Source organism: Phocoena phocoena, chromosome 13 (genome assembly GCF_963924675.1).
Source record: "Phocoena phocoena chromosome 13, mPhoPho1.1, whole genome shotgun sequence".
NCBI classification, from domain to species: Eukaryota; Metazoa; Chordata; class Mammalia; order Artiodactyla; family Phocoenidae; genus Phocoena; species Phocoena phocoena.
This window is the reverse complement of record NC_089231.1, coordinates 83,126,909-83,152,872: the sequence shown is the minus strand read 5'-3', so window position 1 is coordinate 83,152,872 and position 25,964 is coordinate 83,126,909. Positions and strand designations below refer to the sequence as shown.

Genomic DNA, 25,964 nt, shown 5'->3' with positions numbered 1-25,964 from the left:
GGGGTAAAGCCGATCCGGTTGGATTGCAGGGAAAAGGGAGCGGTGGGGCAAGATGGCGGCGCACCTGTCCTACGGGCGAGTGAACCTGAACGTGCTGCGCGAGGCGGTGCGTCGCGAGCTGCGCGAGTTCCTGGACAAGTGCGCGGGAAGCAAGGTGAGGGACAGTGCGCGGCGACACCGCCCTCCGGCGCCGTCCGGCCTGGCCTGATCAGGTCCTTGACCGACCGCCTGGGCTTCAGGTGTACGAGGTTTCCTAGGGCTTCCAGGAGGAGAGCTGGCGGGAATGCTAAGTCGGGGAGAGGGGCCCGCTGGTGGGGCCTGGGGCGTCCAGCCCGCAGTCCGCGTGGCATCGTGATTGTTTCATGGCAGCAGAATAAGTCACCTAAGCCACCGTGCTGTCTCAGCCTCTAGTGAACCAGCTTGTGGTCAGGTCGAGGGGCGGATCTGGTGCCCCCGAGCTCCCACGCCAGACACGGGAACTGGTGATGCGGGCCCGGCCCAGGGACGTAGCTGGTCCAGTGTCCATTCATTACAAAGATCATATGTGTCGTTATAAGTCATACCCTCAAAAGTATGAAGCACCAGCACCTTACAACCTGCTGCTCCCTCGGATTATGAGAAGTTGTAGCTATTTGAGGTTTTAACGTCGGCTTCCTTAAATAGTATTGTTCCTCCTGTTAGACGTTTATTAGCACCCAGCTCACGATGGAATCAGAAACCGTAGATTAGAGACTTCATAGGATTTCTTTTAAGTGGTATTACCTCTCCTCTCTCCCCTTAGGATTTATCAGTCCCTCTAAGTAACTGGCAATACAACTCTGAAGAGAAAAGGAAAATTGGGGAAACTCAGGAATCAGTATTAGAAAAAATAGGACCTCAAGAGGTAGAGTGGATGCTAGAAGCAATTGAAAGAAAACAAAAGCAGGCTAAGTCCTACGTGCCCAGTTCAAGCTCAGGAAATAAATGTGAAATCTGAATGAGATCATGGATTGTATCAATGTCAATATCCTGGTTGTAATACCTATTGTACTATAGTTTTGCAAAATGTTTCCACTGGGGGAAACTGGGCAAAGTGTACTAGGGGGTCTCTGTGTTGTTTCTTACAACTGAATATTAATCTACAGTTATCTCAATAAAAATTTCAATTAAAAATGAAAGAAAAAGAAATCACACTGGAGTTTAGCAGTGGTAGGGTCCCAGAGCACTACCCTGTAGGGTCATTAAGTCTTAGGTTGGAGTCCTGACTCCCTTATTCTGTGTACGTCCAAGGTCCCTATATGGCCTTGGACGTTACTTAAACTTTCTGAGCCTTTAAAAATTTCCTCTTCTGGGACTTCCCTGGTGGCGCAGTGGTTAAGAATCCTCCTGCCAAGGTAGGGGACATGGGTTTGAGCCCTGGTCCGGGAAGATCCCACGTGCTGTGGAGCAACTAAGCCCATGCACCACAACTACTGAGCCCACGTGCCACATCTACTGAAGCCGGTGTGCCTAGAGCCCGTGCTCCGCAACAAGAGAAGCAGCCACAATGAGAAGCCCCTGCACTGCAACGAAGAGTAGCCCCTGCTCGCCGCAACTAGAGAAAGCCCGCATGCAACAAGACCCAAAACAGCCAAAAATAAAAATTAGTTTAAAAAATAAAGTATACAATTCAATTTAAAAAAATTTCCTCTTCTGTCAAAATAAGATTTGTAATACCTATATCAGAGGTTTTAATTTTTATAATTCGATTATATGATACTTATATATAAAATACAAGTTGAGGACTTCCCTGGTAGTGCTGTGGTTAGGAATCCGCCTGCCAATGCAGGGGACACGGGTTCGAGCCCTGGTTCATGCCGCAGAGCAACTAAGTCCTTGTGCCACAACTACTGAGCCTGAGCTCTAGAGCCCGTGAGCCACAACTACTGAGCCCGAGTGCTACAACTACTGAGCCCGAGTGCCACAACTCCTGAAGCCCGTGCACCTAGAGCCTGTGCTCCGCAACAAGAGAAGCCACCGCGATGAGAAGCCGTAGCCCCCACTCGGGAGAAAAAGCCTGCGTGCAGCAAGAAAGACCCAATGCAGCCAAAAATAAATTAATTAATTAATTAAAAAATAAAATAGGGCTTCCCTGGTGGCGCAGTGGTTGAGAGTCCGCCTGCCGATGCAGGGGACACGGGTTCGTGCCCCGGTCCGGGAAGATCCCACGTGCCGTGGAGCGGCTGGGCCCATGAGCCATGGCCGCTGAGCCTGCGCGTCCGGAGCCTGTGCTCCGCAACGGGAGAGGCCACAACAGTGAGAGGCCCGCGTACCGCAAAATAAATAAATAAATAAATAAAAATAAAATGAAAGTTGAGTTGTTGCAATTGGCAGTTTCCATATGGTTCAGTCTAATAATAATACCATGACACAGATACACAGCAAAGTACCGTCCTTCTTTCCTTTGAGGACAATGACTAGGTCTTAACTTTCCCATTTACCACCAGTAACATCACTTACCCTGATGCTATTTTTTAAGACCTGTAGGATATGAATGTGGCCAGAGCCAGTTACAATCTTTGTTAATTCAGACATTGAGGCCAATAGTCCTACTACCTATGACTGCTATTTTCTGTTGGTATTGTTGAAATTCCTGATATTAACTGTAATGAGAGAATGTTTCTCCCCTCTTATAGGCAATAGTTTGGGATGAGTACCTCACAGGACCATTTGGCCTGATTGCACAGTATTCACTACTGAAGGTAAATGCGCTATTTGGGTTTTGTTCAGGGATTGATAATTCTGTACTTTAGGGACCTCCCTGGCAGTCCAGCTATTAAGACTCTGCGCTTCCACTGCAGGGGGCGAGGGTTCGATCCCTGATCTGGGAACTAAGATCCCGAATGCCGTGAGTTGCGGCCATAAATTTAAAAATTAAATTAAAAAAAATAATAATTCTGTACTTTAGTAATAATAATAAGTTTACATTTCCTCCTGAGTAGTTGGCTTGCAAGGCTGTTTGGTTTTTACCAATGCCTGGCTAACATTTTGTATACAGCAGTACTTCGGCTGATGACTCTATACTGATCCTAATTACTAGCATTGTATTATGTGACTGTTACCTGATGTCTTTGATAGTGCATCACGTGAGAGTCATTTAAATTCAGATACAGTAGCAGTGACTTTGTCCTGAAACCTTGTCCTTTACACAGCTGGCTTTGGGAAATCTAAATTTTGATAACAAAATATTGATGTACATTTGACTGGGAGTGTTTATGATGTCTGAGTCTGGATACCATACATAAATTTCAGGGGTTTTGTTAACCTTTTGTGTGTGTGTGTTTTCCTAGGAACATGAAGTGGAAAAAATGTTCACGCTTAAAGGAAGTCGTTTGCCAGCAGCTGATGTCAAGAATATTATTTTTGTTGTCAGACCCAGGCTAGAATTGATGGATATAATCTCTGAAAATGTGCTCAGGTATCTCTCAGAGCTCTTGTTTGGGCCAAAAGAAGTTAATCCTTCTCGTGGTTTTAAATGTCCTGAGCTTTTCATTGTGAACCCCTTCTCTTGCCAGTACCTTGGAAAGTGGTCTTTTGGAAAAACTGGGACAGGCACGCAAGAATACAACGAAGAAAAGTGGGAAACTTGTGACATTGTTCAAACAGTTTGAGAGGGCAGTTATCATAAATCCCCATTCTTTCAGGACAGCTAAAAGTTTGGACGTGTATCAGTAGAAAGGACACTGATTTTAAAAACAAAAAACAAACAAAACACCTCTAATGGTTATACTGAATATAAGGTGCTTGAACTTCATAAGCCAAGTAAGAGCTGATTAAAATATTATTTAGCATCCAGTCTAGAGAGAGGAAGTTCTCTCAGCCCAGTCTGTACTCTGTGGTATAATCGATTGATGTGGCCCCTAAAATCTTAAAAGCATATGGGCTATTTTGAGAAGTCCAGTGTCGAGGAGAGATAGGAGTCAAGAGTGATGTTTTGTTTTAATATGAGACGCTGTGGCTGCATTGGTTTGGTTAAAGAACAATTTGTTTTCAACAAGACACAGATATCCTGCTTCAGTAAACCTGAGAGCTTTAATGCCCCCATAAATAGTTTAAGAGAAAGCTAGAAAATGCAGATACCGGCTATGAATCAACGCTTTCCTGTCAGGGAAAAAAAAAAGGGAGAGAGAGAGCGAGAAAGCGACTGTTAACAGTTGGGTCTGAAAGTCAATGTTCATATGTTTATCTAGCCAGCATTTATTTAGTGCCTCCTGTGTGCCCGGCAGTTTGAATAAAGTAAGTGAAAGAGTCTGTGACTCTAAAGAGCTTGTAAGCTAACAAATGTTCCTTCTTTTGCAGTGAAGACAGACGTGGCCCAGCAAGAGATTTCCACATTTTGTTTGTGCCACGACGTAGCTTATTGTGCGAACAGCGGTTGAAGGATCTAGGTGTTTTGGGATCCTTTATTCATAGGGAGGAGTACAGCCTAGATCTCATTCCATTTGATGGGGATCTCTTATCCATGGAATCAGAGGGTGCATTCAAAGTAAGTTTGGCGTTTTCTTTTTTAACGTCAGGCTTTAATTTTTGCCAAATTTGTGAACATGGTGGTCATGTTAATCTCAGGTGTACAGAGTGGAGTGATTCAGTATTTTTGCAGATTATATTCCATTATAGGTTATTACAAGATAATTAGGTGTAATTCCCTGTGCTATACAGTAAATCCTTGTTGCTTATCTATTTTATGTATTCTAGTTTGTATCTGTTGATCCCATACCCCTAATTTGTCCCTCCCCTCTTCCACTCCCCATCAGTAACCGCTAGTTTGTTTTCTATGTTTCTGTGCGTCGGTCTCTGTTTTGTGTATACATTCATTTGTATTATTTTTTTAGATTCCACATATGAGTGATGTTATGTAGTATTTGTCTTACTTCACTAAGCATAATATTCTCTAGGTCCATCCATGCTGCTGCAAATGGCAATATTTCATTCTTTTTAGTTTTTTAAGGAACCTCCATACTGTTTTCCTTTTTCTCCACACCCTCTCCAGCATTTATTATTTGTAGACTATTTTTTTAAATTAATTTTTATTGGAGTATAGTTGCTTTACAATGTTGTGTTAGTTTCTGTTGTGTAGCAAGGTGAATCAGCTATACGTATACATATATCCCCTCTTTTTGGGATTTCCTTGTAGGTTCTCATTAGCTATCTATTTTATACATAGTGGTGTATATATGTCAGTCCCAATCTCCTAATTCATCCCACCCTCCCTCCCCACGCCTTGGTATCCATATGTTTGTTCTCTACATCTGTGTCTGTTTCTGCTTTGCAAATAACTGATGGCCATTCTGACCAGTGTGAGGTGATACCTCATCGCAGTTTTTATTTGCATTTCTCTAATAATTAACGATGTTGAGCATCTTTTCATGTGCCTATTGACCATCTGTGTGTCTTCTTTGGAGAAATGTCTATTTAGGCCTTCTGCCTATTTTTTGATTGAGTTGTTTGGTTTTTTGTTATGGAGTTGTAGGAGCTGTCTGTATATTTTGGGAATTAAGCCCACGTCGGTCGCATCATTTACAAATATCTTCTCCCAGTCCATAGGTTGTCTTTTCGTTTTGTTTATGGTTTCCTTTGTTGTGCAAAAGCTTATAAGTTTGATTAGGTCCCATTTGTTTATTTTTGCTTTTATTTCTATTGCCTTGGGAGACGGACCTAAGAAAACATTGGTATAATTTATGTCAGAGAATGTTTTGCCTACGTTCTCTTCTAGGAGTTTTATGGTATCATATATTATATTTAAGTCTTTAAGCATGGCACGTTTTTAGAATTGGGTATTTATCTTTTCGTTATAAGAGTTTTAAGAATTCTTAATATATTCTGGATGCAAGTCTCTTACCAGATATTTGATTTGCAAATATTTTCTCCCATTCTGTGGGTTCTTTTCACTTTTTGGTGAAAGGGATATCCAATGCACCAAAGATTTTAACTTTGATGAAGTTCGATTTATCTTTTTTTCTCTTGTTGCTTATGCTTTTTGTGTCGTATCTGATCTAAGGTCACAAATTTACTCCTATGTTTTCTTCAAAGAATTTTACGATTTTGGTCCTACATCTAGGTCTTTGATGGGTTTTGAGTTTATTTTTATCTGATATGAGGTCGGGGTCCAACTTCCTTCTGCATGTGCAGATATGCATGTGGATATCCATGTGTTCCAGCACCATTTGCTGAAAGAGTATATTTTTCTCAGTTAATTGTCTTGGTACCCTTGTCGAAAATCAATTGTCCCTAAATGTGTTTATTTCTGGTGTCTCAGCTCTACCCCATTGATCAGTATGTCTGTCCTTAATGCCAGTAACACACTGTCTTGATAAATGTAACTTTGTAGTAAGCTTTGAAATTTGGAGGTATGAGCCCTTCAAAGTAGTATATCACTTTTTTTCTTTCAGTTTGTGGTGTTTCAGTCTTAATAAATCCTTCTCTACCTGAAGACATAGAAAATCTTGTATTTTCCTTTAAAAGTTTTAAAGTTTTGCTTTTCATGTTCAGGTCTTTAATTCAGCTTGAACCATGTGTTTGGAGTGTGTGGTGTGAAGTAGGGACTAATTTATTTTTATCTGTAGTTTTCCATATGAGGCTTATTTATTTTTTCCATATAGTGCCAGTTGTTCCAGCGCAGTTTTTCCCCACTGATTATTTTCGGCGTGTGTTTGTTAGCGAATATGCATATCTTTGTTCCCCAGTTCTGGATGGTTTTTCCAAATGTAATTTTATATATTGGTTTTGTTTACAACTTTATTTTAAAGAATGCTTTCTCTCATAAGAATATTACTTTATGTTGAAAAAAGTAATTTGAAAATCTTTCGTAAACATAATCTGTGTACATGAAAATTTTCTTTGAGTAAGAAAGGGTACAGAATGAAAAGTAAGCCACTCTCCACCCAATTCTCAAAATGCCATACCTCCCAGAAGCAATCACTATTACTCGTTCTTTTTTAATTTGTTTTCGGAAGTGCTTTAGGCAGCTACAGCCCATAGTATATATGAGCTTTTATTCAAATGGTAGCATATCCTATATAACTTCGGTAACTTAAGTTATTCTCTTAATAATATATCTTGGAGTCATTTTCTACCATCTATGAAAATACTTTTTTATTCTTAGCTGAAGCTGCATACTGTTCCATTGTTTGGATGTACAATGATTTATTAAGTCAGTCCCCTTTTGAAGGACATTTTGTTGTCTCTCATCTTATGCTTTTAGAGGCAGTGCTACAGTGAATTACCTCATGCATAGATCACTGTACACGTGAGCCCTGTATCTGTAGGCTCTTTTTTTTTTTTTTGCGGTACGTGGGCCTCTCGTTGTGGCCTCTCCCGTTGCGGAGCACAGGCTCCGGACGCGCAGGCTCAGCGGCCATGGCTCACAGGCCCAGCTGCTCCGCGGCATGTGGGATCTTCCTCGGCAGGAGGACTCTCAACCACTGTGCCACCAGGGAGGCCCTGTATCTGTAGGCTCTTTACCTGCCTTTGACATTTGTCTATTGACTTAGCTTATGGTAGTTTTTGCTATGCGTACTTTTTTAGTGTAATCATATTTATCTGTATTTCCTTCTTTGAGTTATGCGTATGTGACGTTGATGCTGCTGGTCTGGAGACTAGAACTTTTGAGAACCACTGGTGTTGTGCAAAAAATTATTTGAAACTCTTTCTTCCCTAGTATGTTGTTACAGTGACCACTGCTTTCAAAGAGTGAACCTGAGGAAGAGCTCAGTGGCGCCACCGATGAATTTTATAACCAGGAGAGTTTCTTGGCTCTTCTTTTCAGCCATGTTCCCCACTGATTTGCTTACAGTAAATCTCTTCCAATGATGGTACAGATTTCCCGTCCCCCAACATTTTATATGAAAATTTACAAATATACAGAAAAGTTGAAAGAATGGTACAGTGAACACCCGTATACTCATCACCTAGGTTCTGAAATTAACATTTTGCTATATTTGCTTTATCACGTAGCTATAATGGTATACCCTCATGTAATTAATTCACATCCGTGTAATTAATGTGAATTGGTAGCAGCTAAGGAAAACCTGTCCTGGCATGACAAAACCTGTCCAGAGGAGAGATCTCCTGTTTATTTAACCGCTGGTTTGCAAAAAAGAACAGAATTCTTTTCTGCTGAGAATTTCAAGCCCTTGGCTTATATATGTTCACTTAAGATTCTATTTTAGAAGTCAGAGATTTCGCCTGGTTAATAAAGCTGAGAGTTCTACCTAATGTTAAATTCAAGCCCAATTTCTGATAGAGTTGAGGTCATTTTACTTATTTATGTGATTTTAAACAGTGAGCATCATTTAGCTTTTCGTGGCATCAGGAGGCACGTGTAGATCTCTCTGTGCTTTGGCGCTGTGATTATGACCGTATTGCACTGCACAAAACGTGGGAATCAGAGTCCAGCTCATTGAACTCTAATGCTCAGTCACAGGGCTTAAACTATCGGGACCTTCATATGTATATATAGAAATCAGTATACATAAAATCTACCTACCTCCTTTGTAAAAACTGCAAGGTAGGGCTTCCCTGGTGGCTCAGTGGTTGAGAGTCCGCCTGCCGATGCAGGGGACATGGGTTCGTGCCCCGGTCCGGGAAGATCCCACATGCCGCGGAGCGGCTGGGCCCGTGAGCCATGGCCGCTGAGCCTGCGCGTCCGGAGCCTGTGCTCCGCAACGGGAGAGGCCACAACAGTGAGAGGCCTGAGTACCGCAAAAAAAAACAAAAACAAAAAAACTGCAAGGTAGCGGACGGTAGAGGCCTCCCTTCTGAGGCGGCGGTGCGGGCGCTACCCGCTGGGGCTCTGCTCCCCCGCACGAGCCCGCGCATCCTTCCCGTCGAGGTCCCCGCGTGGCGCGACCAGGCCCGGTGGCACGGATGTTTCCATGCAGGCGATTTTGACAGCAGTCATCATACCAAGCTATTATGAAATGTGATGTCAATCTGGAGGACGGATAATATATAAGCCAGTTCTTGACACGCTGTCTACACGGAAACCTCTGAGACCACCAGTCCACTTCACTTTGCCATTGAACATGATCCCTATAAGCATATAATACATAATTGTTGAAATGTAACTAAAATGTGGAAAACATGTATATCTTCTTCTGGCTCAAGGAATATTATTATAAAAGAGTTAAAAACTGTGGCCTTTCATTTATACAAATGGAAAATTGTATTGACTTCTCTCTAGTAGTAAGGTAAGGGAAGAAAAATAAAGTGTTCTCCAGCCCATGCCCTAGTCACAGTACCATATTTTTTTCTCCTTAAGACTTTCAAAGCAAAGTTTAAAGGACCTGCATGATTGAATGAGTTTATGTTGTCCATTTAATAATTTTAGAATGTAAAGTTTTCCTTAAAAGGTCTTGCTTCTTATATGGTGTGTGCTAGGCTGGCTGGTGTTATGTGAGTGAAGCACTATAGTTTTAGTTAAAATCAAAACCGCAAAAAAAAAAAAAAAAAAAAAAAATCAAAACCGCCTACCCTTTTGTTCCCCAACCTGACGTAAGAATTGCCTACAATTAAGTCAGGAAAACAAACACATTCCAAGTAGTTACAAGTACACCTGTTTAAAATTCATTTTCATTGGTTTGATAAACATAGAAAACAAAACAAAACAAACAACAAACAAAAAAACTGCCAGGTATTCTATCGTGTAGGCATGTGGGACTTTGGGGTCAAAAAATATGTGTATTTGAATGTTAATGGGTATTAGCATTTGTCCCTCCAAAATGTCCTCATGGCTTGAAATACCAGGTGATTCCACAAGCACAGAATACAGGGATATTAGTACAAATAACCATCCCAACACCAATTATAATAGAGCAAAAAATTCAAGATTAATATGTCATCAACTCTTAAATTTTTTAAAAAAGAATTACGAAAAGAATGTCTATAGTAATACAACTTTTTAAGTTTAAAAAAATGAATACGATTTTGAGAGATATTCCCTAATTTGTTTTTCTTGAGTTTTTAGCTTAACTCTGCTCTGATAGGGAGTTTTAGGTAATTTTTCAAGAAAGTATGTCTTCAGACATTCTTGACTTGGACATGTCTTATGCAGTGAAATGTTAAAATCATCAGACTTGGAAGAGCCGCCAAGCACTCTCCCCAGGCTCTTTCCAGGCACAGCCCTCCTTCCTCCCTGGGTGGAGCACATGAGTCCCACCCTCCTGTGCTTAAAGCCTCCAGTGTCCCCTCCCTCCTGGCTTTGGAAGCTAGAAGCACGTTGGGAGGGTCGGTGAGGGGTGTCTGGTACAGTGTTCCATTTTGACTTATGAGTGGATGATGATTGTAAAAAAAAAATAATAATCCAAACAATTTCTAATAATAAAAGCTAATATTTGTTAAAGACTTACTATATGTTTCAGGTACTGGGATGAAATGTTTTACATGCAATTACCTCATTTAATCCATATACTATGTTGAATATACTCCCTTCTGCAGACCATAAATAAGGCACAGAGAGGTTACCTAAGTGGCCGAGGGCACCAGTTGGGAAGTGACACAGCCGAGGTTCAGATCAAGACAACCAGAGTCGAGAACCTGTGCTCTTACCCATGTCAGAACTGCTAGAGTCTCTCTTCTCACTTCCTAGCTGGTTGTGTGTATATTTTTTGGTCCCTTTTTCTATGCAGAAAAGTATAATTTTGTCTACTTTACAAAATATACCCTGTATATTTTATAAGGTAAAATATATCTTCTGAAAATGAGATCACTCTCTAAAGATTCTTCAGCTGCCCCTTTCTCATTTCTCAAGATGTTATGGCCTTCATTTGCTGTCAGTACATATGAAATTGGCGTCATGTTTGTAAAAACTGCCAGGTATTCTGTTGTGAGGTCATCTGGGACTTTGGGGGGTCAAAGAATATGTGGCCCTCCCACGGTGTCCTCCTAGCCTTTACACTCACAACGGTGAATGAGAAAGCCCAGTCCCTGTGTCAGTCTTTCTTAATCAGTGGCTTATTCAAGAGCTGATAAACTAAGAGGCGTGCCTTCCAGAAGGTTCTGCCACGGGAGAATTGCTGCCATAGCTGCCCCCGACGGCAGAGCTGTTGGGCTCCTGGCCTGGGCTGTACCCGAGTCTGCAGCTTCCTGGCAAAGTGGGGAATTAGTGGAAACGGTCTTACCCAGTGGCTGCGTAGTCCCAGCGCCTGACAGAGGTGGGTGCCTCATGCACCCAGATGACCATGACCGTAACCGGCCCTTCCTCCCCGCAGGAGTGCTACCTGGAGAGCGACCAGACCAGCCTGTACCACGCAGCCAAGGGGCTCATGACCCTGCAAGCTCTGTACGGGACGATCCCCCAGATCTTTGGGAAAGGAGAGTGCGCCCGGGTGAGAAACGGCAGGTGCTTCTGGTGGTGGAGGAAGGGTCCCCTGGTCCCCAGGAAGGGAAGGAGTGGGAATCTGTTTACAAATACAGTCAATCCTTTTTATCTGGCAATTCACCTATTTACTGAAATTTATTTGTAGCCCCCAAATCAGTATTCACAGTGTTTTGTGGACATGCTCAGAGCGGCAGTAATTTGAGTTGTCCAGTATGCATGTTCCCAGCTGAGGTCACTCAGAGCAGCCCTGTGCCTTCAGCTCATACCATAAACAAGTGTCCTTTTTGCCGCTATATAATGCCATGTGCTGCTCAGTGCCACTTTTTTTTTTTTTTTTTTTGCATTTTTGTGCTCTTTTTGATGGTGATTTTGCTGTTTAAAATGGCCCCCAAAGGTGGTGCAGGAGCACTGTCTAGCGCTCAGAGCGCAGGGAGGCTGTGATGGGCCTTAGGGAGAAATCTCGTGTTAGATGAGCTTCGTTCAGGCCTGAGTGATGGCGTTAGAGAATCAACGTCATATATTTAATGTGTCTTTAAACAGAAACACACATAAGACAAGGTTATATATTGATCAGATGACAAAAATGTTATAACCAGAGGTTCGCGGCACCCTAAACCTGATTGCCCCTCGGGGCAGTGGTTCGGTATTTGCTGGTTCAGTATTCACAGCAACTTTATAGAACAGAGCTACTGTGAATAACAGAAGTAGACTCTGAATTAGGCCCCGTTGAGAAATAGCTGCTGCCACTGGCTAAAGTGTAAGTGTTGGGACAGGCAGCCAACAGCGAATGCTTTTCTGTAGCTGCTTATTTCTTACCCATCTCACTCTTCCACCGTTTTTCTCCTCTTTTCACTTTTTTGATTCTTTCCATTTTTAGCCAAATTTTTAATCTGCTTATTCCCAGGAGGGTCCCACCTGATCCCATGTTTTGTTTCCAGCAAGTGGCCAATATGATGATCAGGATGAAGAGAGAGTTTACAGGGAGCCAGAACTCAATATTCCCTGTTTTTGATAATCTCTTGTTGCTCGATCGGAATGTGGATTTGTTAACGCCTCTTGCCACTCAGCTTACGTATGAAGGACTCATTGATGAAATTTATGGCATTCAGAACAGTGAGTAAAGTAACACCTACTTTTACTAACAGGTAATCTGATAAAAATATCCAAAAGGCCGTTTTTTTAGAAGGTGCTTCCTTTTCAAGTAAATCAGAGAATATTTGAAAAAAATTAAAATGCTGACTTTAGACCTGCAGACGCTAGGATTAAACGACATCTGAGGGACTTCCCCAGCAGTCCAGTGGTTAAGACTTCACTCTTCCAATGCAGGGGGCATGGGTTCAATCCCTGGTCAGGAAACTAAGATCTTGCATGCCGCACGGTGTGGCTAAAAAAAAAAAAAATTAAACGACATCTGAGCAAACTACCATTGTCCGTCACACAAGGGCTGGCTGATGTTTACTACACAGGACTGTGCTTGCCCGCTGTGAGCGGAGGCCAAGGGCTAAATAAACAGATGGCTCTGCAGTTGGAAAACATAGATGCCGTGGCAGGCAGTTGTTCAGGAAAGCTTCTGGAAGAGGTGCCCTTGGTACTGGGTTTGGAAAAAGGGGTAGAGTTTGGGGGGGTTGCTGGCGAGGGGCAGGTGGCATAATACCTGCAGGGAACCATGGGACGACCAGCTTGCTGAGGCAGAGAGCACAGCTGGGACATTCTGGGGAAAAGGCTGATACGGGAGGTTGGGACACTCGACGGAAGATTTGAAGGCCTGCTAGAGTTTAGGCCTGACAAACTGTTGGGGTCAGAGGTCACAAATGTTTTATTTCGTTTTGGTCCACATGATGTTTGTCTGTTTGTTTCTGTCAGCATTTAAAATTGGAGAAAATTTTTAATAATAATCCTGATGGATGCCATGTCTTTTTTTGTTTTGTTTGTTTTGGTTTTGTTTTTGTTTTTGCGGTACACGGGCCCCTCACTGTTGTGGCCTCTCCCATTGCGGAGCACAGGCTCCGGATGCGCAGGCTCAGCGGCCGTGGCTCACGGACCCAGCCGCTCCGCGGCATGTGGGATCTTCCCGGACCGGGGCACGAACCCGTGTCCCCTGCATCGGCAGGCGGACTCTCAACCACTGCGCCACCAGGGAAGCCCTGCCATGTCTTTTTTTAAATTTATTTTTATTTTTTTGGCCATGCCACACGGCTTGTGGGATCTTAGCTGCAGGGATCAAACCCAGGCCCTCGGAAATGAAAGCACGGAGCCCTAACCACTGGACCGCCAGGAAATTCCCATATATGCCATGTCTTTAAAAACATCTGAAGCTCTGGCGACCCCGAGGTCACATTCCCACATTGCAGCTGGTGCCCAGCAGAGATCCCGCTTTAGACATGCCCCTGTCTCCAGTTTACGACAGGTCCCACCACTCCCTCTGTCCCATCCAGGCCCCCTTCTCTGGTTTCCATCAGCCCCTGACCTCTATTGCCATCCTGAATTACATCACAGGGAGCCAAGGAACAGCCTAGAAGGAGAAAACACAGAGACAGAAAACAGAGTAGTGGTGGCCAGAACTCGAAGAGGTTGGGGAGTGACTGCTTATTGGGTGTGGGGTTTCCTTTTGGGATAAAAAGGTTCTGGAACTAGGTACTAGCTGTGGTTGTACAAAGTTGTGTATGTACTAAATGCTACTGCACCGTTCACTGTAAAATGGTTAAAATGGTAAATTTTATGTTATGCGTATTTTAACCATAAGGATGGATAGATAGCCGAGGGGATGGGTGAAGACACAGCCGTGAAGAGGGGTTTCCACAAAACAAAGAGTCTTTAGTGATAAAGTTGTAAAAAGTCTTATTTTTAAATTATTTGTTCCAAAAGGTGACATCTTAAATACTTTTTAAAACTCCATTTCATTGACACAGGAGTTCTGTGCTGGATAGTAGGTGGGAGTCAAAGAAACGAGGTAGCAGGGCTGTTGGAAAGAAAAAAAAAAACAAAAACCAGAAGGAAACAAGGGTGCCTCTCCTCTCATGGTCCCAGAGAGTGAAACACCCAGGAGACCATTAAAGGGAGCTAGAGTTTAGAGCAGGGAGATGACCTGTGAGGCAGCCTCAGGGGGCTCTGTCTAAGACAGGTGAGAGGTAGGAGGGGATTCTCCAAGAAGAGAAGGAATATGTATAAATTCCCAGTTTCTCTGCAGGAAGTTTTTTCCATAATATGAGTCAAATATCAGTTAAGGGAAAATTGGAAAAATAAAGAAGGAAAACATAGATCTCCCATTATCCCTGAAGCCCTACCCCCCAAACCTTGGGACAGCCAGTGTTAATATTTTGGTGTATTTCCTTATAGTCTTTTTCTATGCAGAGTTTATTTTAGTTAACAAAAAATAAATAGCATCAGCTTGTCCAAATTATTCTGAACCTCTTTTTTTGTCGTTTTTTTTTTCACCTCGCGGCTTGCGGGGTTCCCCAACCAGGGATTGAACCCTGGCCCTCGGCAGTGAAAGCTTGGAGTCCTAACCACTGGACCGCCAGGGGATTCCCTAAATCTCTTTTTTGATTTGGTATAATATGAGCATTTTCTCAGCATATGCATAATTTTAACAGCTTAATTAAAATCCATAATATATATTATACCATGATTTGCATAATCCTTCCCCTAATGTTGGGCATTTTAGGTTGTTTGGGGGTTTTTTATGGTTATAAAAACATCTGTATACAAAAAACTTTTTTCATATAGCATATTACTTTCTTTCGCTACATTCTCTGATGCGGGATTTTGGGGTCAAAGGTGTTAACGTTATAAGGCCCTTGATTCATATTGCCAAGCTTCTTAGAGTTAAACTGGTTTATAGGCAACTCATAAGGGCGTGTGGGGTGTTCCCGGAAATGGTGACTAAGTTGGTTTGGGAGGAACAGAGATGGGAGAAGAGGGTTAAGGCTACTTAGTGGAGGGACTGGCTGCTGTGCTGAGGAATTTGGGAGCTTGTTCTAGAGCGGGGTGGACAACTTCTGTAAAGAGCCAGATAGCAAATATTTTAGGTCATGCAGTGCCTCTGTGGAATCTCACTTCTTCTTTATAATGTGAAAGCAGCCCCAAATGAGACATAATGAAAAGGCATGGCTTTGTGCCAATAAAACTTTATTTATAAAAACAGGAAGTGGGCTTTCAAACTATTTTCGACAACAACCTATAGTAAGAAATATATTTTATATCATGACCTAGTACATGCACACATATGTGTGTGTGAAACTGAAGCAACATTTTATTTAAAAGAAAAACCACCCTACTTCATGTGATGCACTATGGGATTTAATGTTTTGTTTGTTTATAATGCTAATTGCAACCCACCAACTTGATTTCATGATCTACTAATAGGACATGACTTACAGTTTGAAAAATGCCGCAAGATAATGGGGAGAGCCTTGTAAATTTTTTTAAGTGAAAAAGTAACCTGATCCCTGAATAAGTTCAGGAACTGGTCATTGCTGCAGTGCTTCAGATAGGTGCCCCCAAAGAAAAGTGGAACCATGATATGAATATTAAAGAGTCACTACATTCTGTACTTTGATCGTGGAAAAATCAAAACCTCAGTGCTATACTCCGGTTTTTTCTAAAGCCGGCTTCCATCCTCTCCCAAGTTGGAAGATTCTGTTTTGTGCTGAGCACTTGACTGGTTCTTCCATTAAATGCACGCAGAGCCTTGTTCCCTTCCACTGTTGTTCAGGTTACGTGAAATTACCTCCGGAGAAATTTGCACCTAAGAAACAGGGCGATGGTGGTAAGGACCTTCCCACGGAAGCAAAGAAGCTTCAGCTGAATTCTGCGGAGGAGCTGTATGCTGAGATCCGAGATAAAAACTTCAATGCAGTGGGCTCCGTGCTTAGCAAGAAAGCAAAGGTGATCTCTGCAGCGTTTGAGGTGAGACGGTTTGGTTGTCATCCTGATTCTGGCTAGACTGCCCACCCCATGAAGGAAGGAAGAGCTGCCAGAAGTGCAGCCACTAAGCAGAGCTGCAGTTCTCATCCTAAGAAACTGCGGACTCAGCCATTGGAGGACCCAAGATTTTCTTTTTAAACTTCTTCCCAGACCCATGAGAAAAGGTGTTAAGTTTTTCTCCTTTTGGGGGAGAAAGGGGTAGTGTTTGCAGTTTACAAGCTTTCACCATAAATGTTTGTTTTACCTTCCTTTTAATTATTTCCTACCTCACTTAAGAGGAGGGCAGCTGTTAAAAAAAAAAGAGGAAGCCAGCTGTACTGTAAATAAAATATCCTCTATAATAGAACTTGCAATTTGGGCCAAAAGCTCCCAGTTTAGCCAACATGCAGGGGAACCCTGCAGATGCGGTAGGTGATAATAAGAGTGAAATCCCAGCAGCCCAGAGCTTTTAAATTGGCGGCTTCATTATCACCTTCCTGCCTCCTCTTGTCCCACCACTGATTTATTCTTGGTTAAAGCTCATTTTTGAAACATGCGAATTCAGTAAGATGCTGAACTCTGTGTATTTAATCTTTGGAAACATAAATTGGGAGAATTTTTGAAGGCTGATTTTTTTTTTACTGAGTGTATTCCAGGTTTCATCTTTCTTAGGAATTGTGTTTGCTAATTGATTTTCTTCAAATTTCTGAAGTTACTTTTGGCTTAAATTGCTAAATTTTGCAAAAAAAAATTTCTCATCACCCAGGAAGGTTCTCCTTATTCATGGACAGTATTCAAGATTGAGTTCAGCAGTAAGAATGGATTTTTTTCTATTATGGAGGAAATGTTTTGCCATTTATGTTCCCCTCTTAACATGTCTTTGTTTTAATTTTTTTTACTCAGAAATGTTTGTGGACAACCTAGTACTGTCCCCCACAAATACTAATCACAATATGATCTGATGCCTGGAAAGAAAAAACATTAGGCATTTGCTCCCTTAAAAAGTACTAATGTGGGCTCCCCTGGTGGCGCAGTGGTTGAGAGTCCACCTGCCGATGCAGGGGACACGGGTTCGTGCCCCGGTCCAAGAAGATCCCACATGCCGCGGAGCGGCTGGGCCTGTGAGCCATGGCCGCTGAGCCTGTGCGTCCAGAGCCTGTGCTCCGCAACAGGAGAGGCCATGACAGTGAGAGGCCTGCGTATCGCAGGAAAAAAAAAAAAAAAAGTACTAATGCAGTGAACGGGAACAACGAGCCTATCTTTTCTGTTTTTCTGGGTCATGTTGGAGGTGGGTTTGGCCTGATTTATTTGTATTCTGTTCTTTCTCATTAGTATAAATTAAATGTCCTCTAAGCAATACAAAGAACAGAGCACTTAAAATATTTTCCCCGCTCAACAGTTCTGCTGTTTTCCGTGTTTCAGGAGAGGCACAACGCCAAGACCGTTGGGGAGATCAAGCAGTTCGTTTCGCAACTGCCCCACATGCAGGCAGCAAGGGGCTCCCTCGCAAACCACACCTCGATTGCAGAGCTAATCAAAGATGTAACTAGTGAGTATCCTTGGGAATGATCATGCTCACCTGGGGCTGACTTGCACACACCATGACTGACACCGTGATCACTGGCACCACAGTACTCCCTTGGGAAGGTCAGCTCTGTTTTAACACTGTATGTTATTCTCAGCATTAAGTATTTGAATGTTTATAGTCAAAAATGTTCCCTTTGTGGTTAACTCAATTTTTTTCATTATTAAAATCACGTAATCATATGATAAAATATTTGGAATGTCAGAAAGAGAAAAAAATTCTTCCCATAACATGAGGCGGTTAATTTTTTCAGTCTGGTTTTTTTCCCGTTGTTAAGGATTACTTAATTAGAGCAGCATCATGTTTCTGTTTTAGTTCTTGTTTTTCTCTTGAAGACTCTGCAGAATTGGTAGAGAGCACATGTTAAGTATTTTGAAAGGGCTTGGAAGATGTGTTTACTCATTAAAACACAGGCTGTAAAAGCTGAGTTGGAGATTGTTCCATGCCCTGTTTTATAAAGTATACTTTGAATCTTATATAAAAGTGTTGGAAAATCAGTCCATTGTTTTCATATTAATAGAAGTGGAAATCAAGTGAAACTGGGTTGGATCTGATGATGCAAGTAAAATGCTCTTTCAAAATTAGCTTTCATTGATACTGAGAAAAAATTCTTGAGTCCTTATTAGCGTCCTAAGGATAGCAAAGGGGTGCAGTGGTCAACTGTTTCTAGATGTCATTTAGGAGCTCAGGGTTGAAGGGGTTTCCATGTTTCTTAGAAGATTCTTTTCAGGTGACGATTTGAACTTTTTGCTTTCTTTTGTGTGTGTCTTGTTTCTTAATCATGCTCTGTGTATAAAAGGGTTAACATTAATTTCTTAGTTACAAATTTGCTAATTCCATTTTAGCTTCTGAAGACTTCTTTGATAAATTAACAGTGGAGCAGGAGTTTATGTCTGGAATAGACACTGATAAGGTATGTGTACAATAAAACTGTTCTAACAAATAATTGATACCTTATCAAACGTAAGATTATAGCTAGAAAAGCAATTGCTTTGATTCCTATGCCTTGTCTACATTTTTTTTTTTTAAGATGTTGGGGGGCATTTTCCTGGTGGCGCAGTGGTCGAGAATCTGCCTGCCAATGCAGGGGACACGGCATGAGCTACTGAGCCTGCGCGTCTGGAGCCTGTGCTCCGCAACAAGAGAGGCCGCGATAGTGAGAGGCCCACGCACCGCGGTGAAGAGTGGCCCCCACTCACTGCAACTAGAGAAAGCCCTCACATAGAAATGAAGACCCAACCCAGCCAAAAATAGATAAATAAATAAATTTATAAGATGTTGGGGGTAGGAGTTTATTAATTAATTTATTTATTTTGGTTCACGGGCCTAGTTGCTCCACGGCATGTGGGATCCGCCCAGACCAGGGCTCGAACCCGTGTCCCCTGCATTAGCAGGCAGATTCTCGACCACTGCGCCACCAGGGAAGCCCCTTGTCTACATAGTTTGAAGAGCAAATGCAAAATGTGAAAACAGAGATTTTATCAAGTATCATATATTTAACATTATCCTATGCAAGGCACTTCCTGCAGTGCATGGAGAGGTGAGACCCAGCCCCTAAAATCAAAGACCTTTAAGCACTATAGTAGATAAATGAATAGATTTGCTTTCTGAGAGGATTGATCATATAATTTCCCTTAAATATTCACTTCTATTACTAAATTTAAAATTATTCGATTTATGAAAATTCCCATCTTCTAAAAAGATTCCTGTCACTTTATGCTGATAAATTGCTGCTGTTATGGTCACACACCCGGGACATGCAGCAGCCTCTCCCGAGGTTGTCCGTGGAGACAGGTGAGTCCAGACAGGCCGCTGGATTGCCTGCGTGTGCCCTCACTGCCCTGCACTCCCCATCGCTGGTGTGTCTCCATGGTGACAGGGATGCGTGTAGCAGGGGCAGAGGAGCTACTTCGGAGGGGGCTTAGGGACAGTGAAAAAAAGAATGAACCGTTCTCCCACTCATCTCCTTTTTTTTTTTTCATGTTTTGTTTTATGTTGGAGTCGAGTTGATGAACAATGTTGTGTTAGCTTCAGGCGCACAGCAAAGTGATTCAGATACGTACATACATACATATACACACACATATATAGGAATAGATTATGGTATCTTTTCAAATTCTCTTCTCATCCAGGTCACCACACAATATTTGACTTTGAAAAATAATAGTAAATATCAAGTTCTTTAGGTCCCCAAACCAGATGCTGGTACCGGTATATATTTTGTTTCCAGGTCAACAGTTACATTGAGGATTGTATTGCCCAAAAGCATCCGCTGATCAAGGTGTTAAGACTAGTTTGCCTCCAATCCGTGTGCAATAGTGGACTCAAACAAAAAGTTTTGGATTATTACAAAAGAGAAATCCTGCAGGTCAGTATAGTTTTCAATTACTAATTTGCCAGGGGAGAAAACATCTTTTTAAAAAAATACTTCCCAAAGCTGCTATTTTGGTATAGTGTTTCCACTGTCTTTTAAATTTTTTAGTACATGGAGGGATTGTCCTTGGTATTCATTGTTTACTGTGTTTGCATAATAATAACAATAGCTAATGTTTAGTGAGCTTTCACTATGTGCCAGGCTCAATTGGAAGAGCTTTATGTGTATTCATTTGTTTAATCCTTACAACAGCGCTGAGTTGTATACTCTTACCATCCCCATTTTATGGATGAGAAAACTAAGGCACAGAGTAGTGCTATAACTTGCCCAAGGTCACCAGCTAGTATGTGGCAGAGCCAGGGATAAAACCCAGGCAGCCAGGGTCTAGTGCTCTTGTGGCTAACCCAACTATTCGATGGAGGAAGGGAACTTTTTGCACATTTCTGATGATGATTCTTTAGCCAACTTACTTAAATCAAGCCTGTTACTTTATAATAAGGAAAAGCCCACCATTGTTTTTAAAATTCTCCCTTCTGTTTAAAAATGTCTCAGGCACTATTTATTTGCTATTACTAGTCACAGTTAAGTATGTTAGTGTTAAAACTAAATACTCATTCAGGTTGGGTTTTGGGGGGTTTTTGTTTGTTTGTTTGCCTTTTAAAAAGTTACACAAATGACACGTGCATTCTCATCATATAACGTTCAAGCAAAGCAGAAGTACATGGTGCAAACCATGACCCTCCCCCGCCTCCCCCCATTTCCCTCCCTGGAAGGGACCAATGTCAGCAGTTTGGTTTGTGTGCTTCCAGATTCCTGTCTTTGCATCTATGTACAAAGAATGTTTACATACACAGACCATGGGGCGAGACCAGCTGGATCCACGTCCCAGCTCTGTTACTCATTAGCTGTGTGACCTTGGGCAAGTTATTTAAACTTCTCTATAAAATGGAGATAATAGTGGCTACCTCGTGGGGTTATAATAAGAATGACTGAGTTAACGTATGTAAAGCACTTAGAACACACCAGTGCCCCCCGCCATAGAAGGTATTATATAAGTGTTAGCTATTATTATTACTTACTATATCTTTTTTAACAAAAATAAAATCCTACTGTACGTAATAGTCTTCTTATATTTTTTTGTCTTTAAGAATAAATCCAGAAGGTCTTTCTTATCAGGATGTATAGATCTGCCTCTTTCTTTTTTTAGTAGCTAATTATATCCCATATAAAAATATACTATAACTTATTTGATGCTCACTTAAGTTGGGTCCATAAATTCTGACTTTAAAGTATAAAAATTTACATCATTCTTTGAGTGATCCAGTGAGCTGGATTTGCTGTAATGGCAAGCAGTTTTAGGGCAGGCTTCATCCCTGCCCTGCACCTGTGCCCATGGATGGTCATTGCCTGGACTTCAGCAACATGCCCCAGAGTACAAACCAGTGGATTTGTTGCAAGTGCTCTTTTTTTTTTAATTGAAGTAGAGTTGATTTACAATGTCATACCAATCTCTGCTGTACAGCACAGTGACTCAGTTATACACATAGAAACATTCTTTTTTTTCATATTCTTTTCCATTATGGTTTATCACAGGATATTGAATATAGTCCCTGTGCTCTACAGTAGGGCCTTGTTGTTTATCCATCCTATATATAATAGTTTACATCTGCTAACCCCAAACTCCCAGTCCTTCCCTCCTCATCCCCCTTTCCCCTTGGCAACCACAAGTCTGTTCTCTATGTCTGTGACTCTGTTTCTGTTTTGTAGATGGGTTCATCTGTGCCATATTTTAGATTCCACATGTATGTGATATCACATGGTATTTATCTTTCTCTTTCTGACTTACTTCACTTGGTATGATAATCTCTAGTTGCATCCATGTTGCTGCAAATGGCATTATTTCATTCTTTCTTATGGCTGAGTAATATTCCATTGTATATATGTACCAGATCTTCTTTATCCTTTCATCTGTCGATGGACATTTAGGTTGTTTCCATGTTTTAGCTATTGTAAATAGAGCTGCTATGAACATAGGGATGCATGTATTTTTTGAATTATAATTTTGTCTGGATATATGCCCAGAAGTGGGATTGTTGGATCATATGGCAACTCTATTTTTAGTTTTCTGAGGAACCTCCATACAGATTTCCATAGTGGCTGCACCAACTTACATTCCCACCAACCGTGTAGGAGGGTTCCCTTTTCTCCACACCTCCTCCAGCATTTGTTATTTGTAGACTTTTTAATGATGGCCATTCTGACCAGTGTGAGGTGGTACCTCGTTGTGGTTTTGACTTGCATTTCTCTAATAATTAGTGATGTTGAGCAGCTTTTCATGTGCCTACTGGCCATGTGTACGTGGAAGTGCTCTTTTGTGAAAGTCGCAGAAACCGTTTTCCTGATTCGACTTCTCTTGCAGACATACGGCTATGAGCACATATTGACCTTATACAACCTAGAGAAGGCTGGCCTGCTGAAACCACAGACAGGGGGCAGAAATACTTACCCAACCGTCCGGAAAACGTTACGCCTCTGGATGGATGATGTAAACGAGCAAGTAAGACGCTCCTGCTCTTCACCTCATTTGAGTTCCCAGTTAACAGGTTATTGCAACGACATACGCTACTTGATCTCTGCATCCACCTTGTTTTCTAACGACAGTTTTCTAATGCTTTGGAGAAAGTCGTGCATTCGTGTGGATCCCAGCAGGAAGCATAGGGTGCTCTGGCACTGGGTAGTTTGAGGGAGTTTCATAAAGACGGGGTGGACCAGAGAGAGGCAATGCAGTGGGGAACCCTCCCCAGCCGAGGCCTGAGGGCAGGGGAAGGGGGCTGTTCCAGAACTGGGAGAGAAGAGCTGTGTGGCCAGGCCGTCTGACAAGCCGAGGGACACAACCAACCTCTGGCAGCACCACAGAGGGGAAGTCAGGGCAACAACTCACGCTGCCGTCCTCTCTCCAGTTTCCAGCTGGTGCAGAGCCCACGGGGCCGTCTCTGGGGCACAGAGCACCAGGGAGAAATGCGGGAGGGTCAGACAAAGATCCAGTACAGGGAAAGCAAACGGTGAGAAGCAAAGCTCCTCCCACTTCCAACTTCAGTTTCCTCTCAGAGGCGAGCACTGTAACCAGTTTGTAATCTATCCTTCCAGAAAGATTCTGTGTACAGACAAACATTTTTACATAAATGGTGCGTATTCTATACCACTGGTCTCCAAAGTAGGGTGCACTTTGCTTTATGTTTATTGTTTACTCCAATCTTTCTAAGTTTCATTTTTCTTATTTTCTTTTTTGGTTTTTCATAAGGGACTTTATTAGGCTGCGTCTTGCCGCAAAAGCTAACAGTCTCCTGCCTCAGTAGCAAAATTGGATTGTTTTTGTCCAGTGGGAACATAGATACTCTTAATTCCTGGGTTGTACAGCGTAAGTCGTAGATTAGTTCAGCTCTTCACAACGCTGACTTCTTTCCCCACCCCACCCACCACTTAACACTGTTTCTTGAAGAGCCTTCTGTGATCTCCTCATTCTTTTAAGTTCTTTTTAATTGCTACATAGGGACTTCCCTGGTGGTCCAGTGGTTAGGACTCTGAGCTTCCACTGCACGGGGCCTGGGTTCGATCCCTGGTCGGGGAACTAAGATCCCTCAGGCTGAGTGCCAAGGCCAAGAATAAAATAATTTTTTTTTTTTTTTTTTTGCAGTACACGGGCCTCTTACTGTTGCCTCTCCCGTTGCGGAGCACAGGCTCTGGACGCGCAGGCTCAGCGGCCATGGCTCACGGGCCCAGCCGCTCCGCGGTATGTGGGATCTTCCCGGACCGGGGCACGAACCCGTGTCCCCTGCATCGGCAGGCGGACTCTCAACCACTGCACCACCAGGGAAGCCCTAAAATAATTTTTTTAATTAATTGCTACCTAGTGGTTTTTCAGATACATCTTATTTTATGATTTATCAGATTTCTACTGATAGAAATTCAGGTCGTTTGCAGTCCTTTGCTAGTTCGCACAGTGTTGCAGTTAATATCTTTGTGCTTTGGTCTTTTGTCCTCTAGAGTACAAGTCCCTCTGTGGGATAAGTGCCTGAAAGTGGAATTGCCGTGTTCAAGGGTTATATTCTCGGCTAGGGAGTTCCACTTTACCGTCCAAGAAGTTTCTTGCCAAACCAAGTAACAATTTTTCATCTTCAGTACCTATAGATGCTTTGAGTGGCTGTTGAAAATTTGAGTCAAAAGTGAACCTTTTGGGGCTTCCCTGGTGGCGCAGTGGTTGAGAGTCCGCCTGCCGATGCAGGGGACGCGGGTTCGTGCCCCAGTCCGGGAAGATCCCACATGCCATGGAGCGGCTGGGCCCGTGAGCCATGGCCACTGAGCCTGCGCCTCCGGAGCCTGTGCTCCACATCCGGAGAGGCCACAACAGTGAGAGGCCCGCGTACCGCAAAAAAAAAAAAAAAAAAAGTGAACCTTTTGAGCCCAGCAGGGGTGGATTGGAGCAGGATATTTCAATATTGGAGAGGGCTATTTCGGGGGTTTGTGTTTCTGCCTTCAAAGCCAAATCAAATAATCTTGGGTTACCCCACAAGCCACAGATAGGCGGTTATACGTCTCTTTCTCGCCCTCTCTACAGGCCTTTTTTCCTTTAATTTAACAGAATCCCACGGACATATCGTATGTGTACAGTGGTTATGCCCCTCTCAGTGTGCGCCTGGCCCAGCTGCTTTCCCGGCCCGGCTGGCGGAGTATTGAGGAAGTTCTGCGCATCCTCCCAGGGCCCCACTTTGAGGAACGGCAGCCGTTGCCCACAGGGCTACAAAAGAAACGTAAGTCCATGGCCCGTATCCACAGATGATTATGTAGTGTTAGTGTGCTTTTCATGTATTATGCAATTGCTTTGTAAAATACATTTGTAAAGTACTTAGGAGTCAGAGTCCAATATACATACCTCTTTTGTTAGTTGTGAATTATATTGTAAGCGCTAGAACCCATTACTCCCTCAGGAGAAGCCGCTTTCAACCTCTGAACTGAGGATCTCAGAAGTTACAAAAAACATTGAGATCAAAATCATGGTCCTGAGTTTCAAATGAATTGTCTGTACCAAGACATATATGACTACTTTTCCTTATGAATGGTGTAATTTTTTTAAGAGGTGGGGAGAGAAGCATCAATAATAATTCTGTAAGCATCAGTAAACATTCTGAAATGTTTATTTATATCTTAGGTCAACCGGGAGAAAACCGCGTCACTCTGATATTTTTCCTCGGGGGTGTAACCTTTGCTGAAATTGCTGCCCTGCGATTTCTCTCCCAGCTGGAAGATGGAGGCACAGAATATGTCATCGCCACCACTAAGCTAATAAACGGGGCCAGCTGGATAGAGTCGCTAATGGAAAAACCTTTCTAGGGCGTTCAAAGGAGACTTACCGGTGAACTGCAGAATAAACGGCTCCTTTGAAGAAGTTGCTGGAAGGAAGTACAACCCCATGGAGGAATAATATGAGAATACAGAATTTACTTTGGGGTCAGCTTCTTAAATTATGCTGTTTTCTCCTTTCTGCTTGTCTTTTGTGTTCCTGATTTCTTAAAGAAAGAAGAATGGAAGAGAAGCAGCCAGGGTAAAAGACATAACAGTTTTTAGTGTTCTGAGCTCAGGATCTTCATTAGAGACCTCTGGAAATATATTAAGGATGGTGGGATGGATAATCTATACAGCCACACAGATGGGTCCAGTTCTTAAGAAAGCAGGGACCAAGCAGGTAAAAATGAAAATAAAAGTAGAAG

The 25,964-nt window shown here is 42.5% G+C and overlaps 1 protein-coding gene across 2 annotated transcripts; it reads left to right on the top strand.

Annotated features, from left to right (window-relative positions):
• Nucleotides 1-25,964, top strand: VPS33A (VPS33A core subunit of CORVET and HOPS complexes). Of its 2 annotated transcripts, XM_065889650.1 has the most exons (13): nt 1-154; nt 2,655-2,720; nt 3,309-3,436; nt 4,318-4,504; nt 11,226-11,342; nt 12,274-12,448; nt 16,050-16,243; nt 17,663-17,789; nt 18,671-18,738; nt 20,056-20,193; nt 22,619-22,756; nt 24,839-25,007; nt 25,406-25,964. In XM_065889650.1, the coding sequence occupies exons 1-13, from the start codon at nt 53-55 to the stop codon at nt 25,585-25,587; spliced, it is 1,791 nt and encodes a 596-aa protein (XP_065745722.1). In that variant the 5' UTR covers nt 1-52; the 3' UTR covers nt 25,588-25,964. The 2 variants fall into 2 exon arrangements, with proteins under 2 accessions (XP_065745722.1, XP_065745723.1); XM_065889651.1 differs by lacking the exons at nt 16,050-16,243; nt 17,663-17,789 and having other exon boundaries at nt 53-154; nt 25,406-25,587.